The 17,069-nt window shown below is 37.9% G+C and overlaps 1 protein-coding gene across 7 annotated transcripts in view; it reads right to left on the bottom strand.

Moving 5' to 3' along the window:
- Nucleotides 1–17,069, bottom strand: part of PHF21A (PHD finger protein 21A) — a 131,413-nt gene that overhangs the window by 5,903 nt on the left and 108,441 nt on the right. For 5 of the 7 annotated variants that reach the window (XM_032188185.1, XM_032188184.1, XM_032188187.1 and 2 more), the window contains exons 7-14: nucleotides 16,495–16,749; nucleotides 14,624–14,710; nucleotides 11,853–12,149; nucleotides 9,984–10,082; nucleotides 8,797–8,848; nucleotides 7,934–8,013; nucleotides 7,414–7,474; nucleotides 4,827–4,990 (exon numbers count right to left, since the gene is read on the bottom strand). In XM_032188185.1, coding sequence (XP_032044076.1) covers nucleotides 4,827–4,990; nucleotides 7,414–7,474; nucleotides 7,934–8,013; nucleotides 8,797–8,848; nucleotides 9,984–10,082; nucleotides 11,853–12,149; nucleotides 14,624–14,710; nucleotides 16,495–16,749 — 1,095 coding nt within the window. Of the gene's footprint in view, nucleotides 1–4,826; nucleotides 4,991–5,056; nucleotides 5,080–7,413; nucleotides 7,475–7,933; nucleotides 8,014–8,796; nucleotides 8,849–9,983; nucleotides 10,083–11,852; nucleotides 12,150–14,623; nucleotides 14,711–16,494; nucleotides 16,750–17,069 lie in introns of all 7 variants that reach the window. The other 2 variants (XM_032188188.1, XM_032188189.1) reach the window with 1 other exon arrangement.

Genomic DNA, 17,069 nt, shown 5'->3' with positions numbered 1-17,069 from the left:
GTTACTCCCATCTCATGCTTGGGGTAGTGGTGGTGATGGTGTTTGTTTTCCTTTGTTCTTTGGATATTTGAACAAAGAGGCATGAAAGAAAAATGGCTTAGCACCCACAGAGCAGGAAAGGGGCATCTGAACCCCTCTCCCTTCTCCACCTGTTGCCTTTTCTGGCAAGCTGACATATTCTAGGCCCCATCTGGAGTCAGAAATATGCACTTCTCACTGACTTCAGCCAAATTTTCACACACACAACATCTGCAAGACTGTGATCTTAAGATGCATGTGTTGAGTCAAATTGTGCATATACACTCCCTCTGTACATATGCAACATCAGCACTCGCGGTGCTTCATTTTGACCCGTGCAGTCTTTTCAAGTGTGTGAGTAAGTTCCATCATCTTGGAATGATATCGGACTTGGCCATGCACTTACACATTAAGTTGCCAGACAAGAAAAATGACGCTAACCTCTACTGTGGATAAAATATTAAACATATTAGAAGAATGAGACACAGGCAATCTGCTAAGGTTTCTACTTGGCGGCTCTATTGCTGATGAGGCCTTTCTCTGAAGGGAATGCTATTCTTCTCTTTATTCCCAAGGTTAGCACCGACGCCGTGTTTTGTAAAGGATCAAGCTTTAGTGAATTTTCAGCGGCATGGTTTGGTTCCATAACTCTGGGGATCATTGAGAGGTGGGTTACAGTATTATTTCATGCTTTACAACAGAGCTCTTCCATGTTAACAGAAGAATGAAATGAGTGACACTTCATGCCTCTTGTGAAGTGATCTGTGTAACCAGTCTGGGAAGAACTTCTTTTCCTCCATCAAGCACTCTGTGAGTACAAGTAAGGAAAAGAAGGCAGACAGGAGACGTGACATAAGCTAAGATGTGAAATCCTCTGCAACCTAATGAAATTTTTAAGAGCAAAATTCTCACATTTTACAAGAAAATTCTCATTCTAGAGAACTACATGTGGCCTTCAGTTGCCACAGACTACAAATGGCTTTTGGTATCTGGCTCAGGTGCACAATTATTGGTGCGCTGAAAACCAAAATTGATATATCTGGTATCCCGTAGAAAGAGATCTACACAAGAGATGCAAACTGTTGCTTCTTGAGGTGGTGACATTTAGAAATTTAGACCTGAAGCCTTCTAAATTCAACAGAACACTGTAAATCCAGAAGTGATACAACTGGTCAGCGTGCAGTATGGCTGAACACATCAGGATGGCAACACGTGCACAAAATCCATAGTCCTATTTTTGGTTTGTCAAAACAGTAATACAAAATTCAGGATATTTCCTCAAAATTAATAACTGGACATACCAAATCCCAGCCAATGCTCAATTCCAAAGAAATGCCCCAGGTTTTCTAGACAGTTAATAAATATATGCATGAAGGGGGTTGGATGTGATGTGACATGCACCCCACTAATCTCAGTGTCTGGACCAGCTCTGTGAAAATTATATGCAGCCAACCTATGTTAGAGCAGAGCTCACTGACAATGCTCGGACATATGTTGTAGGCTAAACAGACAGAAGAATAATTTCAGGACAGAGACAGTATAAAAGGTGATTTAAGGTCACTTTTTGCTCTAATTCCCCTGTACCAAGAAAACCAGAAAGCAAATTAAAGCTTTTTGAACAGCTAACAGTTTATTTTCATATACAGTGGCTAGAGCAATAGTGCCTGGCTTTAGGAATAGAACTGAACAATACAGTGTCATATCCAAAGTAGATGTAGTTTATGTGTCTGAATATGTAATATACATGTATATATGTATATGTACATTTCACTGGAATAACGTGGGAAATCTAAATATTCTGTGACAACAACTGTGCAAAACCAGATACATAAAGTTGATGGTAATATATATGAATGATATAAGTGAATTAAGTTATCATAAGCAATAATAATCTTGGCACTTCCTAACATTTATGGGTTTGACTTTGCAATCTGCATGTTCTCTAATGCTCTTCTCAACTGGACCATTTATTAATTTACTAATAAAAAGGCATTTTGTGACCACAGACTTGAACCATCACTAGAATAGAGACTTTTAGACAGAAAACAGTTTTGCTTTATTCTTGCTGCTGAGTAATTGACTGTCAAAGGCAATTGCCATCTTCCAGGTGAATATGCTACTGTGTGAGGGAGAATCACCCATAACCAAATGCTTCACAGCCAATTGCCAGACAGAAAAAAAAAAAAAAAAAAGATTTGTTCAACCATGCCTACTGTATTACTTCCTTCCTTTCCCCAGGCTCTATTCCTAGTTTCTACTCCTCTACTTTTATCTCCAATCCCATCTCAAGTTCCTGCTTTATTGTCCCTTTAAAATTCATCTCTGTCATTCAGAGAATGACAATTCAGGAGAAAGGCAAGAAGGCCTTTCTGGGCTGAGTGCTTGATTTGTATTTTTTACAGGTTGGCTAAAAGTTAAGTTTATTTATGTAATGAACATCAAACTTCCATTCTAAAGTCTATATGAATTAGACCTTCTCAGTAAATGAGTGCAAAAATGTTTTAAAGATAGGTAAAATTGCAGTTTTCCTCTATATCTGTCTGGGAAACTGCTGAATGGTTTTAACTGGGACTTTTGACATAACCTTTTATTTAGGCATGCACATCTCATGTTTTCATTCTGTAGGTCCCCAAAGGCTGGGAGCTGTAACAACAGGCAGCATTTTCTATCCTATCTGGAATAAACAGACCTTTCTATATTTTGATTGTCATGTTGAAATATATCTTCTGCTTTTACTTGTATTTTATTTTACATGGAATTCAATACCAAATATTTCTGAAAAGTCTAAAGAATTAGCTCACCTGATAGGGAATATACATTGAATAAGACTTTGGGATAAAATTCCTTTGAAAAAACAAACCTACAAAATGTTAAAACCAATGCTTATGCATAAACTAAATCACTTGTCTGTAAACATTTTAAAGGGGACTTATATGTTACTCTAAAGGGAAAAGAGTGCTACTGTGCTATATTACAATACACTCAGGTAAGAGAGAATGTTAACTACCTTCTTTGTAAACTTCCACTGTCTCCTTTAGAATACCTCTATTTTCATAATTAAAGTATACTGAAATAATCCATAATCTAAGTACAAATACTATAAAATTTCAGAAAATTCATGGCATTGAGAACTAGATTAGAATGCCTCAAAAATTCTCTACTCTTGATTTAGCCTGCTGTCACCAGGCACCTCGGAAAACAGGACAACATCACATTATACTGTTTCGAGAGCTCTTATATAGTGGGAAAAGACCGGCAGTATGCATACAGAAGTCAGAGATGGAAAAGACCTACCACATTATCCAGCCCTTCTCTTGGGGCCAGTGTCAAAAATGTTCTCTTCAGCATGTTTACTTGTCATTTTTACTGCTTACTTATAGAAGACCCCAGAGATGGAGCTGCCCCACCCTCCCTATGAGGGGCTGTTCCACAGTCTCTTTCATCTGACTGTCAGCAAAGGGCTTTTATAGTCAAGTGCTATTCTGCTTTCAAAAGTGACTACATAAAAGAGCACCTTCTAATTTCACATGCATATTCCCTGTGTATCAGAACTGCATCTATTTATTTCTGTGACTCAGACACACTTGTACTATTTCTATTCCTGTTATCTGTACAGAACAAATACAGTTCAGAAGCAACAAGCTGGCTTCTATTCCCTCTTGTATGTGGCCAATAGTCCCTCAGTCTGTGCACTTAGAGTGGTGAAACTGCACAGGTGAAAATAAAGCTGCCCAGCTCTTCCTCAAAGCCCATTTCAAGTTGTTGGGCCTCAATTATATGTGAAAATATGTAAAAAAACAAACATACAAACAAAAAACCCACAGATCACTTACTCAGATTGCAGGAGTCTGCAATGATATGACTAAATAAGCAAGCACCTTTTTATTTTTAAACTGTACTCAGTAGTCACTAAAAGGCAAGCACTTTACTTTTGCACTGAGCACTTTACTTTTACACTTTTACTTTTTACTCCTGAGAATTTTTATGCAATGAATTGTTTCGCCCATACTGAATAGAGTAACAGTACACTTTTGGACAAGCCATAGTGTCCCTTCATTATGTCCTGTCAGACCTACACAGAAACTCAGTCCAACTTTTCTCACTATTTCTTTTCTGAGGTTTATGCATGACCTTTAAATTTTTTCTTCATGTTTTTGCTAGTAATAATGAAATAATTCAGTAGTTCTCAGCAACTTAAAAATAAGTTGTACTTTGAGTGGCAAATCCTATCTTTTAACTTAAAAAAACATACCTATTTCTTTATATATTATAACAAAATGGGCAAATTTTATTCAAGACAGATTTAGTGATCTGATCACAGGGGCAATGTATTCAGCAACACTGGTACACCAGAACTACCATAAGCAACGCTGTGAACATGGCTCCTGTCTGTCCTGAGTGATCTGGGAGGTTTCCCTTCTGTCATTATAGAAACACCACAACTTTTTCTTATTAGAGTCTGTAAGTAATACTTTTCATTCTCCCCTTCCCCCATTTTCATGGATGACAGATTCAATTCAGTCAGACAAGATCTCAGACATGGCACAAAGGAAATGAGCTCATCTAGCATGCCTGGTGCCTCCCAGTGTTTCAATCCACTGAAGGAGTTATAAATAAAATCTCTACAGGATAAGAACATAGGTGCAGGAGGAAAACGGAAGGGTGTTAAAAGGATGCTGGACCATTTCATTGCACTGAACTAGGACAAAGGATGAGTGAGACTACAGAAACAAAATCTGCAATGATTTTCCTTGTGACTGTTTCTACATATCTTTCCAAAAGTAACCCCCTTCCCAAGAGTTACTTACGTCTGTGGAGCTGGGGCTAGGCAGGGACACAGGCTGAACAGCTGCGGGAAAAGTAAATGTGGTCTCTGTCTTTTCATTTTCAGGGGAGTCAGGATAACTGGACAGAGGGGATGTGGGGGTCAAAGCCCCAAACCCCAGCACCGTGTTGTATTTAGGTGGACGACCTACATATTAACAAAAGGGAACAAACAAACAAACAAAAAAAAAAAAGGAAAAATGATCTTACATACCTTTGGCCAGTGGTCCTCATTGGCTAGCATGAAAAAGGAAATGATGTAGCACAGAGAGGAAATTAATATAAAAGTTACAAGTGGAAGGACAGAAGCAAAGATTAAAACATTTTTAAGAAATCTTTAAGTAGAATTTTGCAAGGAAAGAACATTTAAAAGATGTATTTCAGAAGGAAATAGAAACAAGTTCTGTCGAGGGTCAAAGTATCGCTCTCACAAAAGCAGTGTGGGAATGCTTTCCATTCCTAGAAACAAGGCTATTCAGTTTTTAGGGAGAGCATGTTGGCATCAAAACTAGAGAGAAGCCACAATAACTACTATTAAATCCCTTCTACTGTTATCCCACACATTCCTATCTTTCTACTGCCAGCATAAATCTACACAAAGGTTAAGTCCTTTATCACAGGCCAACACTCACCATTCCAACCCTCTCCTTTTCTTCCCATTTTTTTAAACCCACTCACCCACAGATCAGCACTTTCTACTCTACTGGTACATCTTTTAAATTAGGCTAGAACAGGTCCTATTTTGTGACTCATAACCTCAGCACTACCAGCTGTAATCTATCATTGGTCTTCCACTGTAACCCTCACCCAAATCCTGTGCTCTTTCTTAGCATTTCTCAGTCAAATACATTTGATTCTACACAACTCCTATGTGCTCCTTTAGACTAGCAGAAGTGCAAAATGTGTTTGTAACTATTTTCATAAAATTACGTATGCAAAGGAAGGTGGCAAAAAACAATATGTAACCATCATTTCTGCCTCCCTTCTCCTGGGTAATTTATGGATATGTAAACATAAAGGACCTAGGATCTAGGAATAATTCTCCGGATTTTATGTTTACAGATTGTCAGTCCATACCTATTAACATGCTAAACCTAGCATTTAAAGTCTGGATATGTTCCAGAACTAAGTATGTCCTTGGAAACGGATTTCTGATAGTGATGTCCATGGCTGAAATTTCTGACATGCTCAGCACCATCTAGAATTAAACTAAAGCTCTCAAGGGCACTTGCTTGCATAAGCTTTTCACCTAATATATTGCTATACTAAATCACAAAACAAATGTATACATCCAAATCTTTTGTCAACTGAAAATTCATGCTACTAGTTTGGTACTGATACAAGGTGCAGGCTCACAACAGTGTGGGAGAAAAAAAAAAAAAAAGAGAGAGAGCATAACAGCAGTCAGCATGCATAAATAGGCTAGGAGAATATCAAGTACAAAAGCATGCAAACTATTTCATTGACACAGTAATTGTTCACAATGAGTTATAAAACAGAATTAAGAAATCATTACTAGAAGTAGGAACATTTACTTATCCACAGATCAAATGCAAACCTCTCTCTCTATAAAATCTGTATCATACTATTTATAAATATATTTTTTTATGTCATCAGAGGATGGCAAGAGACTGATGTGCTTTATTCAGAATCAGTATGGCTGCAGAAGTGTCAGTTTTGCCACATTGCCTTCTGGACTGACAAGGTATGTCAAGGAGAGTACATGTGAAATGGATATATGACCTTGCAGCCAATAAAAAACAAACAGAACAAAACAAAACAAAACAAAAAACAACAGAATTGGAACTGGTTGATGCTAGGTTAGACTGTGGATTTTAAATATGCTCGATTGCTTAAGTCTGTAAAAACTGCAGAAAAGTGTCAAAAATCAGGGAAAGATTGTCATGTATGTGTGGTTGATGCCATGCACAAAAAACAGTATCAAGTTCTCTGCTATGCTGTTCTGACTCATCTGATTCACCATAACCTAAGCCTTAAAATTTCACCTGTTTTACAGAAGAATTTCTACTGAATAATACTGCATACCTATATGAAACACCATCTCTTCTGTTTGGACAAGTGGCACTCTGCTTGCAGCGAAGTGCTCAGTATGAGCAAGATAGTCTTTCTTTCTCAAGATAAAATCTTTCCAAGGACATATTTCTGCTCATGGTAGGGAACAAGCTTTTCTCACACTAAGTTTCCTCTCCTATTCTGGGCAGACACTTCTTCCATAACCACCTTCTTGATAGTAGCGATACAATTTACTTATTAACAAGAGGATCTTGACAGCAGCTTTATACCACTAAATGATGTTCAAACATCTCACCTTTCACTTTGCTCTATTTTTGGGGGGCGAGATTGAAACTGAAATGAAACACTGAGCTGCCTAATAAAACCTGCTGTGCTAATCCCTAGAAGTCATGATCTGTGTCTGCCGTAGAACTTCACTATACAAATAAAGTACTGCAGTGCCCTTCCTTATTTTGTTCTTCATATCAACAAGGGGACTACAAACACAAGATGGAGAAAGAGGCACACAGCAGGAAGAAAAGTCTAAGTATCTCTCACCTCTTTTGCGTGTCCCAGGATGCATTGTGCTGTTCAGGTACGTGACTGCACTCTTCTTGCGCTGTAGGGGAGAACAGAACCATTTTTGTTGGCTAACATTTTTGGCAACAACTATATGCAATATTTGATGGATAGTATGGTAGTACTACATGAGATGACTGGCTCTTCTATTTTCTGGAGCACAGCTTCAGAAAGGTCAGCTTTTTTACACTACTTCTGACATCTGGACTGCTTCAGGCTAATATGCAAGCTGACCTGACGGCTAGGACTAACACACACTGCCATTTAATGTCAGCTTTACATAGGGGAAGGCAGAAAGGAATGCAAGTATTAAAAGAACACCCCAATGTATTTACTTTTAAAAAATATGAGGGTCATATCATTGCAATGGCCTTTTAAATCATAAACAATAGCTTCCCTGTCTAGTTAGAACTGAGACAGCTTAGTAGGCAGCGATGTGGCAGAAAAACACACAAGCTCAGAATGAAAGTACTAGCTTCCCCCGGCAAGAGATCAATACCTCAGGCTCAAAAACTGCTCCACTGTATACTGGATTTGCTGTTGTTCTTCTTTTCCTCTCTTGTCGCTTACTTTGGATTTCTTGTAAAACAAAGCATTCAGGTTAGAAAACAACAGGCCTCAGAAATAATACAAAGTTCTCAGAATACAGTTTGCATGTGAATTTAGCTGTGAAGGTTTCTGCAGTACACCACTCATACTCAATACAGGCAACTTTGTCACACTTCTGATTTCTGAAGGTTTGAAAACTAAGATCTAACATGGAATATAAGTGCTCATCTAATTCACAAAATGACTACCATCTTCTGTCTAAATAAAAGTACTCCCTGACTACGACTTTTTAAATTGGTGGTCAGTGTAATTGAGAGCTAAAACTAAAAGCCTCTGGTAACCTTTTCAATACTTAAAAATAAATGCAGTACAGAAATATGCAAGCTGCTGCAATTTAGGCTGTTTCTCACTGCATAGGATTAAGAAAGCCAATTATCTATCAACTCATTTCCTTTACAGATTACAGTTCCATGAAATTGTGAAATAAATAAGAAATCCAGATGTGAGTTACCATAAAATTATCCATGGCATAACTTTTCAGATACAAGGACTGCCCCAAAAGCAACATTGTCACAAACTTCTTTCCTACTACCAAAACATACACTTTCTTGCCAACCACTGATCTCAGCTGCATAAGCAACTGATTTGTGTCCATGTAACATGGGGAATAAAAAGGATGCACAACAGAGACTAAGATCAACAGTACAGACACCCCAAATGCACTTAACACAGATATATTTTGGACTTGCACTTCCAGCTCAGAATGGCCATGAAGCAGAGAGCTCAAGAACCAACTTATGACATTTTTCTTACCTTCCAGATGGTCATGAGTAACTAGTCCCAGAGATACCATGAAGGCAAGTTTCTGTGAGAAGGAAGAAAGAGAAAAACACAGAGATCATAACAATTCCAATCATTAGGATAAGCTACTTAGGCCCTTTAAAGTCAGTTGACAGGTAACTAAGCAACACAGAAGTTATTAATAATGCTTTGCTTCTATAAATTACTTTTCATTCATATATGTCAATCTGTTTTACAGAAGATAGACGCCAGTCCCATTTTCTAGACGGGAAACTAGGCTGAGATGTAGGGAAATGCCAGTTGCTCATGATCACAGAGTTGGCAGAGCTAGTAACAAGAAAGCAGTTTCTTTACTTCCAATCCAGCACTGAAACAACTACGTGATTGGCTCTTAGTAAATGCCAACACAATTCAGTTGCCAGCAAAACATTGCTGGTTGCAGAACACGATCTCCATATTATCTCTATGATTATTGCAGACTACAAGGAGCAACTCTGGCTTACATTTGCAGTTTGATAAGGGCTATGGCTTTCTTAAAGGATTCTAATTTTAATGCAGGAATTGCAAAGACATCTAAAAATCAGAATTTGTACTGACAACATTTAATGCTCACAGTAGTCAGTTTGAATCCATCTACAAAAAACAAACATAGCAGAACATTTAGCTGTAATCTGTTCCAAAGCTTGTCATGGCAGAAAGACTTTAAAAATACCCGTTTTGGCCATTTTGTCACTATAAAACTAACTATATGTAAACTGGAATAAGAACTGGGAGAATGCGAACATACGTTACTCTTTCCGTCCTGCTCACCAGAACAGTGGTATTTCATACAGCAAGATAAAGACAGTTCCCCAGCATTAAAAATAACTTCAGAAGTTTAGAAGTCTAAAAGCTCAAAGGAATGGAAATCAGCGCTGTAATCTAAGCCTCCTGGTTGAAGGAAGTATCAGAGGGAACTTATGATCTTCTAGCTTAACAAAAGGCTCTGAAGTCCAATGTATCTCAGGACTGAAAATGCATATGCATTATATCTATTTAGACTTCTTATTCTTTAGCCCTATCAGCTATTGCTGTCCAACAGGAATGTAAGGAACATAAAAACTTAGGAGTCTTGATGGAACAGAGGAGAAAATTTGTTTTCTGAAGGACAGAGTACTTCTTTTTTGTCTGAAAAGAAAGCTCTGGATGTGTTCTGATACCTGTGGATTTTCTTCTCGTTTTGGCTTCGGTGCAGCAGGTGGAGTAACTGTACGACTTTCTGTTTGCTTCTCTTCTGCTTCCACATGTGGTTTAATAGTCTGAAAAGGAACAGTGTTTCTTTCATTCAGTGATAAGAATGACTTTTTTACTTTGACTAATAAAGCAAAACAAATACTTTAGCAGATACAGGAGAAAAACAGTTTAAAACAGGCAGTATGCTAACAAAGACTTAATTGAGGAATCTGACGTGAGAGGAATGTTAATTAGTGTTTTGCTTTAACAAAGGATGGAGCAGCCTCACTACCATTCCATTAACCCAAGCAGCCATGCAAGCAATAAAAGTCATGGTAAGAGTTAACTGCATTACAGAAATCACTATACTGAATGGGATAGAAAACTTCCAGGTAAAAAACACTCTCACAGTACATGGATTTTGTTCTTCTGGCTCCTTGGTCTTCATGAAGAATTATGAATGGCTCAAACACTGTCTCTCTGACTCCTAAGATCTCTGATGTTTCTGAAACTTTTTTCTTTTCTGAAGTTAGAATCTTTTGCAATGGTATCAAAAAAGTTTGCATGACAATCCTCAACACATGGCACAGCTGCTGATTCTACAAATTAAGATAATCTCTATAGAGACACAAACTTTTCCCCTTTAACACATAGGGAATATATACAAAAATAATCGTGTGTTATTAAGCCACCAGCATTTTTCTGCATGGTTTTCAACAGTTCCTTGAATTTCCAGTAATTATTGAAAGAGCAAATTAATATTGCTGACATCAAAAGGAACAGGCATCAAAAGTACAGTATTGTAAAAGTACAACTTCAAATCATATGAAAAGGGCATGCATTGCTAAATAACTTGTAAAACTGCCTTGATGTACACAAGAACCTACTTAGGTGAATTCATAAAGAGAACTGAACATGAGCATAACGTTCATGCACAAGTTTTTCAGTCTCTATAGGTGACTTCAAATACGGACGATAACTTCAAGGCACATTAGTCTATGAAAGAGTTGTAAGTGAAATATATATAAATATATTCACAATTATATAAAAATTATATAAAAATATGTTATATGTTATAGATAATATATTATACATTATATAGTATTATAATATTACTAACATGTAATATACTAAGGAGTTAAAAGTGAAACAGAAGATTGCTTCACTTGAACTGAATGGCAAGGACTGCAGCTGCAACCCACACTAAAGCAAAATTTTATTTTACAAAAATCTTTACTGGAAAGAGGCTTTAAAACTAAACATCCAGAATGCTCTGTTTCTGAAGGTCTCCCTTCCACCCATTCAATCCAATTTAGTCATGGGAAACTGCCAGTCTTCAGAAGCTGAGTGAGACTATTTTGTCTCCAATCACAGGTGTACAAGACTACAAGATCAAGGAAGAAATTATTGTACTTATTGCATTATATACTCCTATGATTTTGTGTTTTTTTCTTTTTTTTTTTTTTTCCTTTCTGGTAGCCACTATCTGAAAAACAAACCCACTGAAAACAGTGTTTCTTAAAAGCCTGATATGAACACGGACTTCTGTTTGTACTTGGTATCCAGTAAATTAGTACAGCTCTGGAATATTGCTTGTTTATAAACTACTGAAGTTAAGACAGTACAGGGAGAATAAAACCCCTGAAGTTTGAGAATAAAATTCCAATGAGCCATATTAAAGAAAAGGTAATTTCTACCCCAAGAGCTGAAAGTCATTCCTTAATTTGTACTGTTGTTGGAACACGAATATTTCCAGTACCCACTGAAAATATCTCCATTTCTTATCCTCTCCAGAACTGGCTCCATAAAGCAATAAACCCGGTATGTTTATCTAGTAGATACTTTCTTATCTGTACCTGTTTTTCAATGTTTGGTTTGCTGATCTGTACAGTCTGAGGTCCAGCGAGCCTGGTACCCGGTGCTGCTATCACGATGCTGGTGAGCTGTGCCATAGGGAAGGTTTTGGCTATGGTTGCTGTCTGCCCGTTAACTACACGAACTGGATGTATGGAGTTCTGAGAGTTGGGTAAAGAGGTGGGTGTGAACTTTGTTGTCAACATCACAGGCCTCTGAATAAGCTGAGGAGCTGCAAGCATTGGAGGAGGTGCTGGGGCAATAGGAATGTTATTTTGGGCAACTGGTTTAGGTCGAACCTACAAAAAAGTAAAAAAGACGGAAAGATTCATATATGAGTACTGCAAAAGAACTTCTTTACCAAGTCTTACAATTCTGTCTTTATATTCCATGCAAGGTTGCTTGATTACTTATAGAATGTAATTTTTAGCATAGCATCATAAGTATTCTATGAGAGAGAAAAGCCACGTTTTCAAACCTACTTTCCTAAGACGCAGCCATAACATTTGCATGTGAAGTCATGGTCCTTGAAATGGTATTTTGATGCACAGATATTTATATACTGCGTGTGTACTGCCAAGTGCCTTATATATGTCTAAATCAACATATTGGTTTTGCAAGCCAAATATTCATGTAATATTTACCGGCACTGCTGAGGCGCTCATGCTAAAAGTGTGTCTCAAGGCTTTACACTGAGCCTTCAGCAAATTTTCAGCAAATCCTTGTTACTGCTGTCATCTCTATCTATATCTAAATAGACACCTGCACAACCAATCTTGCTAAACAAACAAACAAACAAAAATCAAGATTATACATCAATCTCTCACTGAAAGTGATAAAGGGTAAAGGTAAATGAAGTTGTTAATCTTTTTTCTTTCTTGGGCCACAAGTTTTTCAGTCCTCCACCACCAATATTTGCTTATTTCTTGCCCATTGTTAACTTTTTACTTATTACATCATTACAAAGTATAGAAGCACAATGCATTACTCTGAAAATAAAGCCTTTTTCATTGTTTAATTTCTATTGTCCTATCCATCTTTAATATTCCGTTACAATTTTATCATTGAAAACTAGGAAAAATCCTCACAGACCTCACTGTCCCTAAATCTTAACCAGATATCAGCCCATACTTTCCTGTTCCTGTTCCTTTTCCTTTTTTTTTTTTTTTGTTTCTGTAAAAGATTCAGAATTTTAGCCACAGTGCCACATATATCTTGGTAATTAAATAGTTCCTCCAAGATTTATTTACCTATTTATTTATTTATTTATTTAAAATGAATCAGTGTCTTTCCCAAACCGTGGAAAAACTTGTAAAAAAACAAGTTCTACTGCTCAGCTGCTAACAGGTCACTTTCTGTTGCAATACAGAAACACTTGGGAACTATCTAAAGACATCTTGTTTTCGCTTTTTTGCTCATGAATGGCAAACAATAACAGCAATTTAAGGCCTTGGGTAATACTTTGATTTTGCTAACACCAGTTCAGTGGGTTCATATCATATGAAGCAAATACTTTCATATATGATCATCATATGTGAATCTCATAATCACAGACCCATGCAGGTTAGAAGGAAGCTCAGGAGGTCTCTAACCCAATCTCCTGCTTAGAGAAGGGCCAACACTAAATGCAGAGACCACACTGCTCAGGACTTCATCAAGACAAGTGTCTGAAACCTCCTAGTTTGGAGCTTCTATAACATCTCTGGGCAGGTTCTTCCACTCCTAAGTGAGATCACAGTGAGAAACTGTTCCTTGAATGGACATTAGGAAAAAATTCTTTACTGTGAGGGTGGTCAGACACTGGGATAGGCTTCCTAAAGAGGTGATTGATACCCCATGTCTGTCAGTTGGACAATATGCTTTAACTTTTGGTTAGATCTGAAGTGGTCAGGCAGTTGGACTGTATGATCTTTGAAGGTCCCTTTCAACTGAACTATTCCATTCCATTCCATTCCATTCCATTCCATTCCATTCCATTCCATTCCCTGTTTAAACCTTTCCTGTTAAAATTTATGATCCTTGTCTGTAATTCTCGCGCCATGCACCTATGTCTCTATCTTCTTTATTTCTTTGTAGGTATTGGAAATAAGGCTGCTGTTAGGTTCCCCAAAATCTCTTGTATAAACTGAACAAGCTCAGCTCTCTCAGCCTCTCCTTGTAGGTCATGTATTTCTACCCTCCCACCCCCCAAATATCTTAGTGGCCCTCCTCCCCCTAAATTTGAAATTAATTCAAATTTCAATCAACTTCCTCCTTATACCGGGGGGGCAGAACTGGATGCCATGCACCAGATCCATTTTTGTGATTGCTGAGAAAAGGTGGCTAATCTCTTGCATTGATCCTGTTGGTACAGTCCAATATGCTGCCAACCTTCTTTGATGCCAGGGCACACTACTAGTTCACATTTAGCTACTGTCAGACAAGACCTTTCTAAAAAGTGCTGCTTCCCAGCCTGCCAGTCCCCAGCCTGTACCTAATGCAGTGGGTTAGTCCATCTCAGGTGCAAGACTATGCCTTTTTCCTTGACAAAGTTCAGGAGATTCCTGCTGGCTAACTCCCTTACCCTGTCTGGGTCCCTCTGAACGGCAGCACTGCCCTCAAGTGTGTGGACTGCACCCTCAAATTTGGCATCATCCGCAAACCTGATGATGATGAATTGTCTCCTCCACCAGGCCACCAATAAAGACCAACAAACATGATGTACATAGAAAATATCTTCTATTTATGCTATAATTAAGGCCTTTCTTCTATTGTTTGTTCTCTGTACACTCACCTGTGGAAGAAAATTTGGACGAGGAGTGAGTCTGGGAGGAGGGATGAACTGCGGCACTTTTATGGGCTGAGGTGTAGCCTGAACCTGCTGTAAGAACATAAAAGACAGCTAAATAAGTGGAAAACAGCTTTGAAGTTGTTCACCAAAATCAAACTCCTGAATGTATTTTCAGACTTCATGTTCCTGGTTTTCCACTCTGTAAATATTTTTTCACAGTAACAGCTTCTTCATTATAAATGTATTGAAGTCAGAACTAATCTTACGTCCCTGTTCCTGTACACCTTGGAACACAAATTGAAGGTATCTTTCCTTCTAGAGCAACTGTACTACTATGCTATATGATCTAAAACCATTTCATTTGAAGATAATGAAACTGCCATTTGTTTTAATAGTTAATAATTGGCTTTACAACAGACAGAAAATAATACCAGCCTTTGATGTCCAGCTACATGAACTATTGTCCTATTGTATTCAGTGATATACAGAAGAATGAAAGAGTATCTCATAAAAATAGTAAAGAACTGGAGGTTAAAACTCTTCTATTTCTAGCAATATTAATGACACTATGAAGGGCTGTAAACATACAACTTAAAATTTTCAAAAGTAAGCCAATCGAAACAATTAGGGTCTGATTTTAAGGAGTCCTAAGTACTTCACTGTCTACCTGAAATCAATTGGAGCTGCCACATAATTAATCTCTGAATAGCCCTAGTGACTACACAGTGAGATGCTCTGAAATCCATGTCCATGTTAGTTTCCACCTTTCTGTACTTCTGTCCATGCACATAAGATTGCAATTTACTTCAAAAAGCTCTTGTACTGATTAATTAATGCTTGGGAAAATATTCTGAGATTTTTGATGAAATGTACTACCAACACAAAAATCATGGACAAGCATTGTGTCAGAATCACCTTGCAGTCTAAGTAAGTTACTCAGCAAAGAGACTGAGCAGAAACATGAAGGCCAGATGAGAGTGGGGCAATGGATGACACTGGAAAAGGGAATAGCACAATAACTCCATTCAGTCTGTTCTGATTACAAACATATGCCTCATTAGGAAGCTAAATTACTTTCATTTCCATTATTAAAATGTGGGTTTTTTTTTTTTTTTTTTTTTTTTTTAAAAATAAGTAAAGATTTATGTTTAGTGAAATTTCAATCGTTAATTCAGAAGTAAAATTTCTCTGTCATGATCTCATACAATTGCTGGTTTCCAGTCCAAGAAGCCTATATAATCCAATTCTAAAACATTACTTCTTACATTTTCAGGTGGCTGATTGATTGTTCAGCAGCTTTACTACTCTTGAAAAGACTGTGTGATGTAATCAAAGCACTTTCCAAAATACACTTAAGGAAACAGGATCTATGTATGAAAAAGTGGTGAGTGAAGACAGGATAGTGAACAGAGTTAAGCGGTGTGTCTAACACCAGAGACTATCACAGAAAGGGAACACGAGAGATTGACTCAAAAAATATAAGACGAAGACCCCAAATGATCAAACAAAGAAACTCGGACACCACTTTTATCAAACTAGCTGAATTTTGCAGAACACAGCCACATAGCCTAGGTAGGGGCAAAACAATTGATACTTTCCCATGACTAATAGCTGCAACCAGGGGAAACTCTACACAGAGGCGATGACAGCACTGATTTAATTCTATAATCAAAACAGTAATAACAACCCATGTAGATGGTAAATGCTTTTCTCTTAGACTTTTATTTTAACAATGTTAAAGTAAGGAAGCCTCATAACAGGTACTTACTTTTCTTTCTCCCGCAAAAAATAGACTATTCATTTAAATATTTTCTATAGCCCTCTTGTAAACTCAAACCACATGTATCTGCAGGGCAAACCCATGAAATGCTTACCAAAGTGACTGTATTTTTTGCCACTATTTGGACTGCCTCAGCTCCCGGCCCAGTGACCTTATTTGTTGTCTGGAGGTTGACTGGTGCATTCTGCGCATCGGTGCTGAGGACCGCTTTCTGATTGTTGTTGATAGCAGTGACCATGGCAATGGTGGGTCTCTGACCCACAACGGAGGCAGGCATGGTCGCAGTTGCTGCTTTCAAGACGAGAGGTAGTGTCTTAGTGGTGATCATTGAAGCTGTAGTTACAGTTTTCTAGAGGAAACAGAAAAAACACTGTAAGAGACAGAGACGCTTTGTATCAGACAGGATGTGGGTTGGTTAGTTGGAAACAATCGACAGAAGAAGAAAAGGCAGCACTGAGTCTACCTACCTACTGTTCAGACAGGCACATTATCTTATGCCTCTGAAAACTGGATAGCTAGAAAGAAATTCAGAAAACATTTCTGTACTGTTAGGGTGGCAGAGCACTGGAACAGGTAGCCAAGAGAGGTTGTGGAGTCTCCTTCTCTGTCTGGAGATATTCAAACCCCCCTGGATGAAATCCTGAGCAATGTGCTGCTGCTTGGCAGGGC

This window comes from Aythya fuligula, chromosome 5 (assembly GCF_009819795.1).
Source record: "Aythya fuligula isolate bAytFul2 chromosome 5, bAytFul2.pri, whole genome shotgun sequence".
NCBI classification, from domain to species: Eukaryota; Metazoa; Chordata; class Aves; order Anseriformes; family Anatidae; genus Aythya; species Aythya fuligula.
Note: the sequence above shows the minus strand (reverse complement) of the source record. Positions and strands in the feature narration are given on the sequence as shown.